Source organism: Alligator sinensis, unplaced genomic scaffold (assembly GCF_000455745.1).
Source record: "Alligator sinensis unplaced genomic scaffold, ASM45574v1 scaffold755_1, whole genome shotgun sequence".
NCBI classification, from domain to species: Eukaryota; Metazoa; Chordata; order Crocodylia; family Alligatoridae; genus Alligator; species Alligator sinensis.
Window position 1 is genome coordinate 144826 of NW_005842955.1, and position 17969 is coordinate 162794.

The 17969-nt window shown below is 41.6% G+C and overlaps 1 protein-coding gene across 1 annotated transcript in view; it reads right to left on the reverse strand.

The window, feature by feature from the left end:
- LOC102378994 (partitioning defective 3 homolog B-like) overlaps positions 1-17969 on the reverse strand; it is a 462493-nt gene that overhangs the window by 125229 nt on the left and 319295 nt on the right. The window contains exons 6-7 of the mRNA XM_025192649.1: positions 10244-10330; positions 6315-6440 (exon numbers count right to left, since the gene is read on the reverse strand). Of these exons, the coding sequence (XP_025048434.1) occupies positions 6315-6440; positions 10244-10330 (213 nt within the window). The remainder of the gene's footprint in view (positions 1-6314; positions 6441-10243; positions 10331-17969) is intronic.

Here is a 17969-nt window from a genome sequence, read left to right on the forward strand (position 1 = left end):
AGCCGCTTCTTTGACCGCTTGAACGGCCATACGCAGCTGGGCTTTTAAACTTAAATTCTTCTGCATTAAATCGGTTACAGTACAAAAAGTTGCAGTTAGCATTCCCCCCTTGTCGCATTTCGGGGCCACCCTCTCATCTGCGGCATGTCCCTCCGTCTCCAGGTCTTCGCGGAGCTCAGATGGAAGCTCACGACCCCTCAATCTAGACGCTACCGTAAAGGGGGCGAACCGGTCGATCGGCACTGGTTCTCCACTCTCCCGAGCACATCTTAGGCAACGGGCACACACCCGGGTGAGGGTCGGGTTTTCTGCACCTGCCGGGCTGACTCTGGCGAGGGACACAGTGTCGAGGGGCCTAAACAGGACCCGTTCATTATTCATTATACACCCGAATGCTGCGGGGTGAAGATACACTTCCCTCTCTCTCGGGGCTCTGTCTTCGGAAGCTCCCTCTTCTTCCTTCAGCGAAAGGCGTCCGCTGATAAACCTTTCACCCGTTCCGCCGGCCGGGAGCGGTCCGAGGCTTTCGGGGGCGCGCAGCGGGCTGTGGCCAGCAGCCCTGGCACGTGGGTCAGGGAATTCGGCACGGCGGACTAGAATTAGGCACGGACGCGTAGAGGTTAATTAAAGATTATTTTACTTACACCGTAGATGGTCGTGGTGCAGGCAGGAAAACTTGCTTGCGTTGCAGTTACAGATAGAAAAGAAGAAGAGCGGACAAGAGTTCTAACCACGAACTCTGGTCCAAGGCTGGCTGAGAGCTCTAGAACCGCGAGCCCGTCGAATCAACCTTACGAAATAACCCGAGAAGAGCTCTGGAGACCACGATGAGAGTCCGAAAGGTGACTTTCCACGAGCATGCAGGGAAGGGTACGTCGAGGGATCGTGCAGCGACGGGGAGAGGCTAGCGGGTGTTCAGGGCGCCGGATCCTTCTTAAGGCACACGCTGGGTTTGTTAAGCTCCACAGTGCGCTTAGAGTTCTTCACGAGATGTGAAGTCCTCCTTCTCCTCCTCCAACTTGGGCGGAAACCACTCAAGCCTCTTATACAGCTGGCAAGCCAATCACTAGCTGCCACGTGGGAATAATTTAGAAACAGCCAATAGTGGGAAACAAATTTGCATGCGAATGGCAGGAACTCCTTTGCACCGGGGTTTTCTCTATGCAACTGAGAATTACACTGTGCAAAGAAAGCTCCATGTGGCGGGAAATAATTCTGCAGTGCCGAAGCACACACAAAATCATACCCTTTGGGTCATGACACAATCTACCTCTATCAATTGCAGTTCATTAATTGTGATGTGAGACATACCCAATGTATGTAGGAAGGTGATTACCACCCCCCCCGGATAACATTTTCCATTAACAGAAGTATTCAATAAGTTGAAGAGCTTCTTGTGGCTCAGTAATGTCTCTGTCCTAAGGAAATAAAATGTTTCCTCACAAAAGAAGAGCAAACTATCAAACTTGCTAATGCTACTCTAAATTCTTAACTAACCACTACTCAGTATATCTATACGAAAGGAGGTCTCAGAGCATCAAGAAAGGTAGTCAGAATAAGATCGATATTTTGGGTTATGGGTGGTGAAAGGGAGCTGAAAGATGCATAGTGTTGTCCTGTCCTATATTCCATCATTTATCTCAGTTCACTTCCCACACACATTTTTGCAAGCAATCACATGACCATATACTACCTGGTGGCTTATCAGCTACATCTTTGGGGATGTACATTTTAAATCTATCAGCAAAATATGAGTTTTGTATTTCTATGAGCTAAAAATAAAGATAATACTAGTAATCCTGAGGGAAACCCTAAACACAGGGGAAAAAATAACTGCTGTACTTCAAAAGGCAAGAAAGCAATGGACAGAAATATTTAAATTAATTGATACCCCAAATGCATGCTTAAAAGAAATGATGTACTCAATTAGGAGAAATGCTAAAATCTCCAGAACACAGCAAAACACCAAGCCAAAAAAGGAGACTGACTGTTTCAACTTCATAAAATGAGATGAACATGGGAATATGGCAAGTATAATGCTGACAATTCAATTTGAAGAAAAACCAATAATCAGGAGCAATACTTAAGAACTTCCACATAAAGTACATGAAAATTGAAAAATAAAACATAAATGCAGCTTTTGAGAACTATTAAAGTAACCTATAAGCAAGTAGGAGGAATCAAAGAAAATAGGACTGTGCGCAGCTTCAGTACTCGATTCGATTCAGAAGAGATTTGGCCCGATTCGACAGCTGAATCTCCAAATCCAAATTGAATCAGGAGACCCATTAAAAGGTCCGAATTGAATCGGAGGCTTCCAAATCAATTGAGAGAGATTCGGAAGGCTTGCAGCAAACAGAAACTGAGAAGAGGGAGAGGGATGGGGTAATCTTCAACAGTTTTTGTTTTCAACAGTTTGAGGTACACTTTCATAGAAACCCCTGCAGCTATCTCCTTGAAACTTGGCAGGCTTCATGCCCTCAGAAGGGGCTACCATCCCTGCTGTTTTAATCTTAATCTGCAAAAAAATGACAAAATTATAGGTATTTTAGTGAGTCCCCATTATAGTCTATGGCTGAATCTCCGAATCGGTGCCGAATCTCCAAATCTGAATCAGCCGGACTGAATTGGAACAGCAATTTGATTCACTGAATCGAATCATTGTCCCTCCAAATCACCCAAATCTGAATCCAAAGCGAATACTTGCTGCTTCGTACAGGCCTAATAGAAAAGTATGGCTGCAAGGGGCCTCAAGAAGTCATTTAGTCTAAACCCCTTAGACAGGATCATCCCTTTCTAAAACATTTTAGAGAAGTGTTGGTCAAACCTGCTCTTGCTAACTTCCAACCTTATTGCTAAAATAGCATTTCTGGCCAAAAGACAAATATGTAACTGTATCTGTATCTGGAGCCACTGGAATCAATGGCTTTGGACCCTTGTCCTTGGACAGAAGCATTAGACTTTTGTAACCTTGCTTCAGGTAACAATAAGTAAAATGGCCAAAATTGGTAAGGCCAAATTTGGCAAAAAATGGAAAAAAATGTAGCCCCCTGAATTTCTCAGTTAAAAAGGAAGAATGATATAGATAATTGCTGCAGTGTTTCCAAGTTTGCCAGAATATAAGTAGTATTATAAGAAAAAAGAGAGTGAAATTATATATGCTGCTACATGTCACAGGTTCTGAGACACTGGAAGTCTACCATACATTCCAGAGGAAGCATAATGGGGAGACAGCGTACTTCTAAACAAAATAATTAAAAAACTTCAAGTATTTTGATCTATACCCTCATTTGAGAAAGATGCATTTCCTTTACAAATACAGACAGTATGTAAGACCACTGATGCTACACTTCTATGTAATAACTTCAAATTTATGATGTAACTTATGTTATAACTCATAAGAAACAAAAAACTCTACATCAACTACTTGTGGATAACTACTGATGTGTATACAATATACATTTATAAAGTTACATCAAGTAGAGGTGTTTGTAGTTGTATACAAACATGGTGTTTCTGTTGGAGGTGAAGTTGGATCTGAGTCCATGGCACTGTCACCTAGCTCCACCTGTGCAGAATGCACACACACATAGCCTAAGTAGGTCATGTGTTGAACTTCGGATGATCTCCTACTTGAGTGCATGCTCAGTTACCTCTGAAGGTAGGTATCTCTGAAGAGTACCTAGTGCACAGAGTGTACCATGTGCAGAGCCCTGGTGTACTGGGTGCATTGCCCCTATAAAGGTTTTGACGTGATTGACACTCAGGGCATGATTGAGAGAGAGGGAACGTGACTGTGTGTGAAGCCACATGCGAGTGTGGGCCTGCTAGTGTGTGTATGCTAAAAGGATCCTGTGAGACAGGGAGAGAGAGAGAGACTGTTAGTGTGGTGAATGAATTAAGTGCAAGTGGCTTTGTGGTGAATTGATGCATTAGTGTAGGTGCTTGTTGTGTGGTGTTGTGTATTAGGCTATGCTGCAGCCATGGAGGTCTGACGAGTCGAGCACAACCTTGACAGCGAGGTCACTACAGATCTGGCATTCATCCCCAACAACCGCTACCTTTGAGGCTCCACCTGTCCTCACCGCTGCTGGTCTCCTGATTGTGATCTCACAGCAAGAGTGGCCAGGGTTGGCTCCCTAGACCCTTTCTCCCCGGGTGTGTATAGTGCATAAGTTGCAGCCCTCCACCCTTAGTGTAAGTATCACCTGTTTTTCCTCCTTCTCCTTCCTCGTTCCATTCTCCTCCCTTCCCTAAAGTGGAAGGTAAGTTGCCATAGGATCATCACTATCCGTGTGATCTACATCCACTGTGTTCCAGACTGGTGGAGACCCAGAGTTTAATAAAGTTTTCCTCCCATATAATAAAACTCACAGCCATTCCCGAGTTAATATTGATTCTAAGGTTTTAGTGTTTGTGGGGGCTGAATTGTAAAATAGGCATTAGATCAGTTAGGTATAGGTGTTTTTTTAGGAATTATAAGAATAATTTTGCTGGGTATATATTTTGTAGTGTTGTTACCTGCTGCAACTGTTCTCCAAGTCATTTATATTTTACCTGTTATCATCAATAAACCAATGAATTTGTGACAGTTACACAACTGTGTGCAAATGTCTTAGTAGTCATAGTACAAACAATTGCCGGATTGATAGGGCGGTGATTGATACAGCCAGTCAATTCATTAGCCAGTGGGGAGCCAAAAATCACCCCATTTGGAACCAACTACTGGGTCAGCCATTAATTGGGCAGTGCTAATTAGGCGCTAATTAAGTCCAGGTCCAACATTTCTACATTTATGATCCAACAAGTATATATATACTTGTGTTCTTACCTCTTTAAATATTATACTCAATATATTTGTGTGTGGATTTGAGGGTAAAAAGTCCATCTTTAAGTCTATTGCTTTTCTTTTCAAAATATCCCTTTCCTGTGATGGCTGTATGTGGCAGCCAGAGGTACTACAGGTAACATTAAAGTCTCTTTTAGTATTTCAGTTTAAAGCATTCACTACCCTATCACTATTCAGAAAGCACCCAAACATATGCTTAAATTTAGACACATTGTTAAGTCTCAGTGACTTCAGCAGTTGAGTATAGGTTAAGATGCTTTGCTGAATGGATATTTCTTTGAAGCATGTGCTTAAACGCTTTGTTGATTTGAGGCCAATGTGACCAGGTTCAAGGGACCATGGTTTCCTAGCATCTTGTTTGAACATTTTGCAGCTGAAGTGGATGGAGATCATGAAGTAAATATTTTATGGTTAGATTACAGGGGTTTGTAGAAGACCCAGGTAAATCATCTCTCATTTAATGGTGTTAGTTTCTTCTGATGTTACCAATTTGCAACCATAAGGGAAAAAGATAATCAGAAAAATTGACATATACTATTTTATAACAGGATGTTGCTTATCATCAGCTACTGAAAAAGCATTAAGCAGGACAAGAAAGGAATCACAAATAAATTAATACAAATAAAAAAGGAAACTTTTAAGGTAATTGTAATACATGTCATCAAACATCATACTTTTAATCTAAATGGATTCATACATGTATGAATTTTGTAAGTAATGGTGAATGCTTATATTTGATTTTAGACTATAAACCTTGAGCATTTCATTTACAGTTTAGATCAGTAAACTTCAGTCCTTGTGAGCTTTAAATAAGTGGTCCCTATCTTATGAAAAGCGGCTAGCTGTTTAAATATAAGGATTAAAAATGAAAACAGATTACTAATTATTTAAGCAAATGTTTGGGAAATTTTATGAAACTACCCTCTGTTTTTTAAACTGATATGAGATGAATACTAATGCTAATTTACTTTAAGACAAAATTACCAAACTAATCACACTATACTTTTACCTTTATTTTAGACTTCCAATTTAGGTCAGCTGTTTCATACTTGTCAGTTTTAGTCATTCATTTTAAACATGCAGAACAAAAACCTCTCTCTCCTTTAAACTACTTGCAGTAAGACGACCCTTTCTAACGTTCTGGGCACCAGAGATCCTATTTGTTTTCTTTTCAATGCCTTAGTACAACAAATTGAAAGTAAACCGTAGAAGAAGAATAAATAAAGTGAAGATACTGACTTACTAAGAAATGTTATGTAAACTACATCTATACAGTATGCTTTCGATCAGCACTATATTACTTAATTTTTTTTTGCGATATCCAAATAATCCAAATAATGTAATTTCTGATAATGTATATTTAAGTTTTTCACTTAGACATCTACATTTATGATGTCAATAAGTACAGTGTTATATACATTTCTAGAAGTTAACTGAACTGATAAAACAATAAAGCAGCACTCACTGGGCAAAAGTTCTATCAACAAGGTCCACGTGGTTAATTTTCACAATACATTCATTTTCATGGAAAAGTCCATCACGCCTGGACCTGCTGTTCTCCTCAATACCACGAATAAAGAGTCCTAACATCCTGAAAAACAATAATAAAAGTAATGACTATCCTTGATAGATTTCTAGTAGTTCTAATAACTAAAAATAGGCACTGATCTCTATACAAGGAAAAAAAATTACTTATGGTCTCCTAATCCTAGCCTAGTTCTTATTTTAAAGTAATGATTTCTAAAATCTTTATTAATGAGCAAGATGCTCCAACAAAAATATTAAATCAGCCAATAATAATTTAGTATACTAATACTGTTATTCTTCCAGCACTTCAGAAAGTGCTAACCCAGAAGATGGAGCAGTGAAAGAGAAAGCCAGATTTCCCTGTCCAATCAAAATGTTAGAATATATAATGTTATATAACATGCATATGTTGCTAAATACAATTAAATCACTACTAAAATCCAGCCCTGCCATTATGGTTAAGGAAAGAATAATAGTTTTAGTTAGATGAGATCAAAATATATACCTTAAAGCTATAAGGAACCGGAAGCCCATTTCTGACATGTGGGAGGAAAAAAAACACTCCCTAGGCAAGTAAAAAAAATCTCCAAAATTAGGCTAAATTGACACAGATTTCAAACCTAGTAGGTCTCACTGATCAGCTGCAAACCATGGCTATGTTCATTAATAAAGTTTTACAAAGCACTAGCCAGGGGATCTGGGGTATTCACCTAGACCTACTACTGTCAGGACTTCCTGCACATCCTTTGTCAAGCCACTTAAATCCCTTGTGTTTCATGGCATCTTTATCTGACCAATGAGAATAATATTATTTTGCTACATTACAGGGCTATTAGATGTTGTCTGCATTAAAATTTATAAAGCAATTTTAGATACTCAAATAGAATATATTGTGCCAAACAATTATATAAGGAAGAATAAGATGCCTAAAAAAAATGGAACTTCCTCTCCTGATGGCACTATAAGCACTGAATCAGCTAATGGGAAAGATTTCAGGTAGAAACTCTTACTTTCAGTGCATCCAGCTTAAAAACTTGAGATGTCAGTGTGATCAGTCTCACATTCCAAGTAACTGACTGTGTGTGTATAAAGGTATTTTATAATACAGTTTTTATTCACCAACTTTCCATACCTTATGAACATCAAAATAGATGGCATTTAGAGGTCCTCTTCCAGTGGTTTCACTGGATTAATTTTCAATTTCACACCTCCTTGCTATGACCTCCATATTAAAAAAACAAAATTCCTGTATTTTTTCTAAATTTGTGATTGCACCCAAGATTTTATAGCATCAAAAAGGCTCGTAAGTGACTGTAAACCAGTTTTGTAAAGTAGTTTTTTGGTTACCTTGCATCTGATTTTTAATTGTTTACTACATAATTGAAAATACCGCCCCTCAAACAAAGTTTTTGTCTACAAAAGGGAGCACTGTGTGTAGGCTTTATTTCTACTGAACAATTACTTCACTGTATTTGCCCCACCATAACAAACTTGTTATGTAAACCCCCAAATATCATGCATACACATGCTATGTTAAAGACTTTGTGGTAGGCGAGTCTGAGAGGGAAGGAGAGAGGATATGTGGGGAGAGACAAAAATTGACAATATCCAAGAATACCAATGGAAACAACCAATTAGCTACAGCCAAAGCGTTAAATGCTACAGTCTAATTTAAAATAATTAGATTATGGTACAAACTAATAAAAACAAGGAAATTAAAGAAATTACAAATTAAGGGTGGTACTATGATTTTAAATAATCCCACTGGACCCAGACACTGCAGCCATTGAATACTGAGCTGAAAAATTCCCGTCTGTGCTACAGTACCTAACACATGGCTTGAGTTAAGTTTGATGTGGCAGCCTAAACTCATTACTCCATTATTTTTATTGTTTAAAGTCTCAACTTTAACATTATTTTAATGTGCTTTTTAAATTTAATTTCCTCTCTTTTGGTAGGTCTTACTGTAAAGAAAACAGAAACTAGCTGTTGTCGATCACATACATATTAAAAGCCTAACATTTTAAAATCAGGGTGAGGATTTAACTAACTAGGATTGTATGCCTTAATGTTATTCACTAAAATAGGCACTACCAGTACTGCTATAATAAATATACTAGTTTATAACTAGAAAGAGAAGAGGCTTCTTCTATTCTTGGATGAGTTAGAAATGTTATATACTGGTTTCAATTTGATTAAATAAAAGGGACAAGTGCTTAAACCACTCTAGTATTTTATAAAGATACCAGTACAATTCTGCCAGGGGTCATTTAAATTTCTCAAGACAATTCAGTCCGTCTGTCAAAAAATAGCCTGCTCTAAGCTATACCCAATGATATCTGTAAACAAGAATATTAACATGCACAGAAAGTAGGCCAAGGAGTTCCAGTGTCTTTTTAGCATGTTCTTTAAAAGCTATACCCAAAGCAGCGAGATTTCAGCACTGCAATAATAATAAACTGCTGATTTTAATGCCTAGCAATTTTATGGTGTCTTCCCTGAGGATCTCAAGGTATTTTACAAACATTAGTAAATTGAGCCTGACAATGTCCCTATAATATAAAGAAGTATTGTCTCCATTTCATGATATAGAAACAAACATGAAGTGCCTTGCCTCAGGCAAAACAAGCAGTCGGCGACTGAACCAGGGACAGAACTCAGATCTTCTAACTTTTAATCTCAGATCAACTTTCCACTCAAAATAAAATACCATTTTTCCAGCTGTGCAAGGATTGGGCTTTTGTTGTACCTATGATGATCCAGGGAATAAGTGGCAAGCAAGGATTTTGGGGAGATAGAACCACCACCACCCCATTTCCCTGTGCTTCTGGCATTGTTCTAGGGAGCTATGGGTGGAACATCTACTTTTCAAATGGACAGCTAAAACATCCCAATTGAACTTGGCTCCACCTAGAACCTCAGATTCTGTTGAGGAAATAGTCAAGGAGCACGCCACCTTAAAAGGAAAACTACACTTTTCCCAGTTATTCCACCATTCTGAAAGTTGACAAGTTAAGAAACAATTTTCTTTATGATTAGACTGACTTTTAAGTTTATAATTATAATTGGCTTAGCATAAAAGGCAACCATTTTACTATGAAGTGATGTCATTTATGACACTGGCAATTTCCCATCTCTTTCACAGGGTTGCCAGTGTCAAATTAACTCTCTGGCAGCGACCTTCTATGTCAAATTTCAGTCTAGAGAGAATTTTTACATCCAAGTTACATAGCCTGGAAAATCGGGAGTTATAATGAAAATGCTGACACAGTCTTAACTACGGTACATCAATATGAACTTGCCACTGTAATAGGCTTTTGCGTTCTCAAGAGACTATGTTAAATCATTTACAATTAAAGTAATCTTTCAGTGACAAAGAAAAGTTCATGGTATAGTACACATTTTGTAAATGCTATGGAACCTAATTTGAAAGGTGGCTTGAAAAAATTGAGCATGACCAGACAAGCAAATTGTTTTGACTTTTCTGTCTGGTCTGCTATTTAGGAATAAGGAGAAGGGGAGAAAAATCAAATTGGACAAAAATCTTTTAGAAATGCAATAATCTTCAGAGAGGCCAGGTCACCATACTTACATGCAAAAAGGAAATTTAGGGTTTGTTTGAACTATAAACATTATGGATATAAAATGGGCTTAATGTTCTTAATGTGTATACAGAACAACAAAGATGCTACTGAAGGAAGATAGTGTGTTGGGTTCAGTAACCAACTATTAAAAAAAAAACCTAAGAAAAAAACAAACAGTTTTAGCTCCCCCTCATGCTTTCACAGTAGGGAGATCTTAAGATATATAAACATATCTGTGACCTTTTCATTAGCCTGCATCTCTGTAATAAGGAAATCACTTTACCTTCCACTCAGAGATGAAAAAAAGGGCACTACATGTATTCCCAAAGGGCCACCTTCTCCAGAAATCTCCACTCTTCTTGTCATATCACTAAGAGAAAAAAGAAAGCAAAAGACATTTCTATTAAGAAATATGTGCAACATATAAAACCCCCCCCAGATTTAATGTAGTTATGTCAAACAGCAAAAGGGCCGTCAGAGAAAATTAAATGCAGGGCATAATGACCAAAATATGCAGTAGTCAGAGGTGGCTCAAATAATATCATCAACTTTGTACATGCTGGGTTTTGCATTTTGGATGAGTAAGGCAGACACTTCATACTGGTTGCTTACTTAAGGGCCTCTGTACACAGGGAAATCAACCTGAATAGCTATTGCAGACCTAATGAGCAGCATTTTGTGTCCAAAAGTTTGTCCAACATCCTGCCTCCTCCCACCCCCAACTATACAGTTGGTCTGACAGATGAGATGACTAAAAAAAAATAAATCTTGCCTCTACACTGAAGAATAAGGTATTCTGCAATAATTCTTCAGGTTTCCCAGGTAATTATTCTCTTTTGTTCTAGAATAATTATTCTGCATTAAAATTATGCCAGTAGTTTGGCTTCCACAGTAGCTATTCCAGTAAATCTCCCCAGTGTGGACAAGGCCTAGTACACAAATCACATCTTGAGGATTTCAAACCAAAACATGAAGTAGTCAATATATATTTAGTGGTCCTTGCTTTGCCTTCAATTGCATTCATGCTGAATGATTTAAGGAGTAGTGGTGTTATAATGGTACTATAGTTGTGATGGTCCAGGAATATCCAAGTAGGATTTATTGACTACTATCTTTAACTGGAGCAACTATTACAGGTGCACCGACATACATCAGTACATATCATATCAGCACCGATAAAAGGAAAATTAACATTGGCAATTGGGATTTTTTTGGCTGATGTGGTTGATAATGTTGCCAACAAATGCCATGTGCATTTGTGCAGCCGCAGCATGCACGTGGCCAGCCAGGCAGCTTGGACAGCAGCATCCAGCTGGTAAGTTTGCTGGGGGGGGAAGGGGCAGGTGGAGGGAAGGGGCATGGTGGGAGCAGATTGAGGCCCCTGCAGTAAGCAAGGGCAAGTGCTACCTAGCTAGCGAGGGCAAGTGCTACCTACCTAGCTACCCCTAAATGGGGCTGAGGCAAGTGCTACCTAGCTAGGGTGGCGCACCAGACAGAGCCATGAGTAGCTTGTCTGGGGAGCATGCGGGGGTGGAGGGGTGCTCCTGCTGCTGTGTGCACTCCTGAGGGAGGCATGGGGGATGTGTGCCCACCCAGATCTGTATGTGGGGTGAGGGTGGGCTGCTGCTGCAGGCTGGGGCCGGAAGGAAGGAATTAGTATTGAAAGTGACTTTGGATAGACTTTGACACTTAAATGCTATTAATAACTAATTTCTAGATTGATATTCTTTACTGAGTTGTATAAAGATCACTTGGAAACAAGTTGTCTTAGAAGTCGGAATCTTAACTGCTTTGTTAAATATAATATGGAAATAAAAAAGAAATTATGTAGCTATCTCATATGTTGTTTTCAGGCTTAGGTTTCAAAATAGATGCTGAAGTAAATACTATTTAAAAATATATTCTCTAAAAATGGAATCTATAATACTTAAAAAAAAATCAACACTTCCAACATAAATGCCTTCTATGAACTACTGTACTTTATTTAGAGTTCTATTCCTAAAGCAGTCAGTCATGAGCAACAGACTTTCAAAAATATGTTTATTTTGCTGAATTTTTCTTCCTTGTTCTCCTCCTCCCTTGGAAAAAATGCCAACATACTTGTGCAATTTACTGTGCTATTTTCAGTAATTTAAGTTTTCTAGTGAAATTGTTCAAAAAACAAAAATGAAAGGTGTGATCAGAACTTATTACGAAATCCAAAATCTGATGCATGAAAAAGATCTCTCCTTGGTTTTCCATTTACATTTTCCCCACCTCATGGTTTCAGACAGGATTAGAAGTACCAAAACAGGGTTAAAAGGATACTTTAGTGTTCTTTTGATATTTTGGTCTTGTTCAGAAACAAGAATATCAAAATGTTAAGCAGGCAGTTTCTACAGATGTGAAAGACAGCCATAACATATTAATGTGCTCTTTGATTGGCACAAGGAAAATTAAAATAAGTTACAGCTGTCCCCACATAACCTTATTTTGTTCAAGTTCTCTCAGCTAAGGATTGTCTTCCTATGCCACTAATATTAAGAAGAAATATTTTGAAGGCAATAATGATAGAGAGAGGTTTCCTGTCACCTTAAATTAATGTACATACCGATATAAGAAATAGGCTCAAGGCCAAAGAAATACACAACTTTATTTTTAGGTCTAACAGTGTATTTTGGAAACAGAGATGGACTAAATATATGTTAAGGCTCAATACTGCATACTAAAGCATGCAAACAGGTCTGCAGAACTGAGGTCCATAAACAGGATGAGTATACATCACATGGCCATAAAAGACACTTAAAAAATATTTTGAAAGACTAGGTTAAAAGACCTTGTAGAACAACATTCACAGACTGCTTAGGCCAAATTCTGTTCTTAGCTTTACTTGTGAAAATGGAGCATTAAAAGAGCAGAACAATTCTTTATAAGTTTAAATCCTAAATAACAGAGACTCAGTGTGCGTGTCTACACGTCTGCTGGACTACGCAGGTGTTACTGTGAAGTCATCTAGTACTAGCGTGAGCAAGTAACCAACGTTATTATGCAGTCCTGAGGCTGCATGGGTCGTGTCTGAGGCTACTGCATAGTAGCAATGAGCTACTACTCAGTAGTTCATTGCTACTGCACAGTAGCATTGGCATCATGGTTTGTGCCCTCTGATGCTATGTGATGCAATGTCATAGCAATGAGCTATGGTGATGTAGTTCATCACTATGGTGACACAGGGTCTCATGTAGACATGCTCAGGGAAGCTTAGTTTCCAACATCTTTCCTGTGTTTCTGTCCATTCTTCACCCACTATCTAGAGATCCTCCTGGCTGTTTCAGTCTTCCCGAAGGTAGAGGGTATAAACTCCTTGGCTAAGTACAGACAGTCAAAAAGCCTGAGGCTGAATTGATTCAATCTTCATCGGTTAGTCTCAACCGCATAAACTGGACTGATACGCAAGTGAACAGACATTCACTTTTGATTCCTGAAATGCAGGCACTTGCCAGAAGCTGGAGGACACTACAGCATGCCTCCCTACTCAGCTGCAGCACGCAGCTTGGGCCAAGGCTAGCCTGCAAGAGGTGCAGGGGGTTTGCAGGGGAGGTGCAAAGCATCATGGGATGCTGCGCGACTGTGAGTTAGCTTGAATCTGAAGGGGATCTGGTACAGCAGTTCAATAAACTAATTTAGCCTTAATCAATTAAGTCTGATACTACATCCATCCAGGTTTATCTTAAACCAGTTTCGGCCATCTTGAAATCAGTTTATATGCACTGAACTTCTGTTGCATTACAGATTTGAACTGGTTTCCAATCACTTACACTAGGTTATGTGCAACTGCTGTCCCTAGCCCAACAATGCACTTTTTCACTTACCCTTGCAGCCTATAATGGAGAGAAGGGAACCTGTGGATACATTATAGACAGATGCTTACATCTTTGATTTAGGGTCTGTACTCCCAGTTTTACCAATAAGCGATATACAATATATAACAATGGCAGGGGAAGATACAATACATACACCTCAACCTCTTCAGATTCTGTTGTGTGAGTTGGTGACTGATCTGAGAAAAGATGGAGACGGAGCCAGCAGCAGTTATAAATTTTGCGGGAATAGATTTTAAAAGCTTATGATCCTGTGGATGAATCTCACATTTCAAGCCTCAGAAAGTAATAAACTCCACAGGCATAGTAGACTATGGGGTTCACAGCAATTACAAGCTCTGCTGACAATATGCTTACAGGGCTTATAAATTCTTGACAGAACTGAAATTTAAAAACTCAAGGGGCGGAGACTTTCCCACAACTAAGAACCCAAAAGCATGGTTAACAAGAAAGTCTCTTTATGGACTTTCTGAACCATCTGATATAAGCAAAAGAAAAAAAGACTCCAAAGTCAGTAGGCAAACCTTCAAAACTCAGTAAGTTGACTGATTTTCCTTAGCTATATTTTAAATGCATCCTATATCTCAAGTGCCTTTGAACATTTATAAATGAAAGAACAGATCTGGCCCAGCAAGTCAGAATAACAAAACACAGTCACGTTTCCAGCTCTGAATGGAAAGTTACGAACAGTGAACCCCTACCATAAATGAGACAGAATGCCCACTTGTGTGATATGATTCTGAAAACACTCTTACTTTTTACAAACACCAGCTAGACTACTGCTTCACAAAAACCTATCCTTATTGGACTTACACCCTAATTGCTAAATCAAAATAGATACATTTCTTTCAAAATACCTGAATAGCTGTGAAAATCAAAAAAATGTTCATTTGAATTAAGCTGCCTTCTTTTTAAAGTTCACTCCTGATTAGTAAACTTATGTTTAGGTTGGAAGAAATAAGCATGTACTCAAACCTTTACATCTACTGTGCTAAACTTACTACAGTGGTCAATAATAAAAAGAGAACATCTGCCTCACATTATCATATTGTGGTAGCTAAGACAAGTCTGATATTATATTACTAGTAAATTACCCATCAAGAATGATGGGGAGGGGACGGAGACAGAAGGAGGGAAGCGTGCTAACCTTAACCCTAGCCTGCCCCCTCCCCCAGGGCCACCACCGCCTCCCAGGAGTTGGTGGGGGGGAGTTTGCCCCACTGTCCCCCTACACCAACACCCTGAACTGCCACTGCCTCCAAGGAGCATGGCCAAGGGAGTGCGGGTGAGGCCAGAACCACTGGCCTTGCCCCCCCTACTCCATCCCCTCAATCCCCGCTGTCACAGCAGCACTCCACCACACCACCGCTACCACTTCCTGTCTGTAATGCTCTTGGAGCATTCTGATTGGTTGTTTCAGTAACCAATCAGAGTGCTCCAAGAGCATTACGGACAGACAGACAGATGGATTAAGCCCTTTATTATATTAGAATGGATTTTTGACCTGCAGGTGTTATCATCATCTACTATTAAAAAACTTCATTGCTTGATGTTTATTGATCTCTGCCAGATCCTTTATAGCTTATCAAATTTGCTTTCAATGCACACTGATAAACATTTGGATGCATATAGTTTAATAAAATGGTAGTAAACATGCACAGTGGTCCACTTTTAATAATGAAGCCAAAGGGCACATCCAGATAAGCTTGCACGAGCCCCTTGCGGCGTCTCAAAGCAATTTGAGACGTGGCAAGAGGCACATTGGGGACAAAAAAATGTTCCCCATGCTGTATATTTGCAGCGTGGGCTCAAAATTTGATACCTGAAAATCTAGGTATCCAAAAAAAAAGTGGGGCAGGGCACAGTCCAGGACCATGGCCTGAGGCAACTAGGAAGTCAGTCCTCCAGAGAGACACACTGGTTTCTGGCCACAGTGTCTCTACTGTGCTTCTGCTGCCCTAGAATGCAGGGCACACTCCCTTAGCATGCTGGGGTAAGCAAAACCGGGGCAAGGCTGTGGCGTGACCAGGACCCGGGGACTGTCCCAGGTAAGTTAGGGACAGGAGTGGAGTGTTTATGGGTGTGGAGAGTGGCAGGGGGTGTGGGGTTTGTGGGTGGGTGGGTGCGTAGGGGGGGCTTGACCGAAGGGCCACTACATGCTGGCACCCCCCCCCCCATGGCCCTGATGGCAGCAGCCACTTGGCCCGTACGCCACGTGGGTGGGGCCCCGCGGGGGGGGGGGGGGGGGAAGGACTGGGTCCCCTGCAGGGCCCACAGCTCACCCCCATAGGGCCCACAGCCCCTCCCCCTGCAGAGCCCATAGCTCATCTCACAGCAGCAGTGGCCGTTGGTGCACAGGGCCCACTACTGGCAAAGCCTGCTGTGGCACGGCACAGCACAGCAGTGCTGGCCACCTCAGACCCGGCACCAACTGCGCCGCTTTTCACGGGGCCGGCATAGCACCATGCACCTTCAGGCAGCCCTGGGCTGCTCAGACTGTCACCTGCTTGCAGGGACTGCGTGTCACGCTGGGTTGAGTCCTGCCTCTGTGGGTCCTGCACACTGTTGGTTTGGGCTGGTTCTGTGGAGGCAGGACCCAACCTGGCACGACACGCAGTCCCTACAAGCAGTGACAGCCCCAGGTGACAGCCCAAGCAGCCCAGGGCTGACTGAAGGTGCACAGTGTCATGCTGGCCCCATGACAGGTGGCACAGGTGGCGCCAGATCTGAGGTGGCTGGCGCCGTGCTGCACAGCACTGCACCACAGGGGGTTTTGCCAGCAGCAGGCCCTGAGCATTGACAGCCAATGCTGCTGTGGGGGGGACATGTAGGCCCTGTGGGGGGGGGGCTGTAGTCTCTGTGGGGGATCTGTGGGCCCTGTAGAGGGGCTGTAGCCCCTGTAGGGGGGCAGTCTATGTGCTGTGGGGGGGCTGAGTCCTGTGGGGGAGCCAGGGACCCACTCCTCCTAAGCAGCCCCCCCACAGACCTCCTACACCCAGTCCCCCCACCAATCAACCCACACCTACCCACACACTACATGCCCCCCCACACATCCCCACACATCCCCCCACACCCCTTCCCACCCTCCTCCTGCAAACCCCACAATCCCCATCACACCCAGCATGCCCAACTGCCAGATAGGATGAGACCTGCCAGCAGGAGCTATGGCTGCAGGGGCAGCTGTGCCCACATCCTAGTTAGTGAAGGGGTCAAGGGGAGCTCTAATTGTTTTTTGATAAGAAAACCAAAAGCAAACATCAAAACATACAGATATTTAGAATTTATTTTTATTATGATGATAGAGACACTGGTAGGCTTGCAAATTGACTTAGAATTGTAAATATATCAATAAAACATTGCCCAACTGATTTCTCTCTCCCTCTCTCTCTATATATAGGTAGTGGTATTTTGTTTTAATTGTGGAAGAACATGGATTTGTAGGTATTTTAAGGAGTGAATTTGGGATTTTTTTTTAAATCATAGAATTTGCAGTTTTTAGGGACCCAGCTGGAGGTGGCTGACTTTCTGGCTACTTGGGGCCAGGAGGACATGTTTTGACAGTTCAAAGCAGGCCATCACACTGAGAACATCTTCCAGGGAATAGCTGCCCAGATGGCACACGGCAGTAGTGCCACACAAAGGCCAACTATGCAGCCATGGCCCACTGGCAGCTGGCCCAGAGATGCAGATGCCTCTGCTGTGGCCGTGAAGTCTCCATCTGGGTCTGGCAGGTGTGCAGCCTTGGGGCTACATGCTGTTGCAGGTGGCAGTAGGTCATAGCCAGGCAGCAGCCCCCACTGTCAGACTGGCACAGGGCTAGTGTCCCCAGATACCAATTGGCCCGGCCCCAGAATCTCTTGAGAGCAAGTAGCCCTGAGCTGCTTGCCAGGGCAGCTTTTTATACTGCTGGGGCCAGCTCTAGCTCTTGGCTGCAGATCTGGGAGGAGCTGGGCAGGGTCATTACGCCCCAAGTGGCACAACTTGCCCCACACTGAAGTGCATGTCCAGGTATGTGCACTGAGGCAAAAGTCCCCGGCACAAATTTGTACCGCTCTTATCTGAGCTGCTGCAACCGCACATGCCTGTATATATGGATGCGCCGAAAATGTTCAAATTTGAGCTTTCAATGTTAAGTGAGTCAGTATGTAGCCT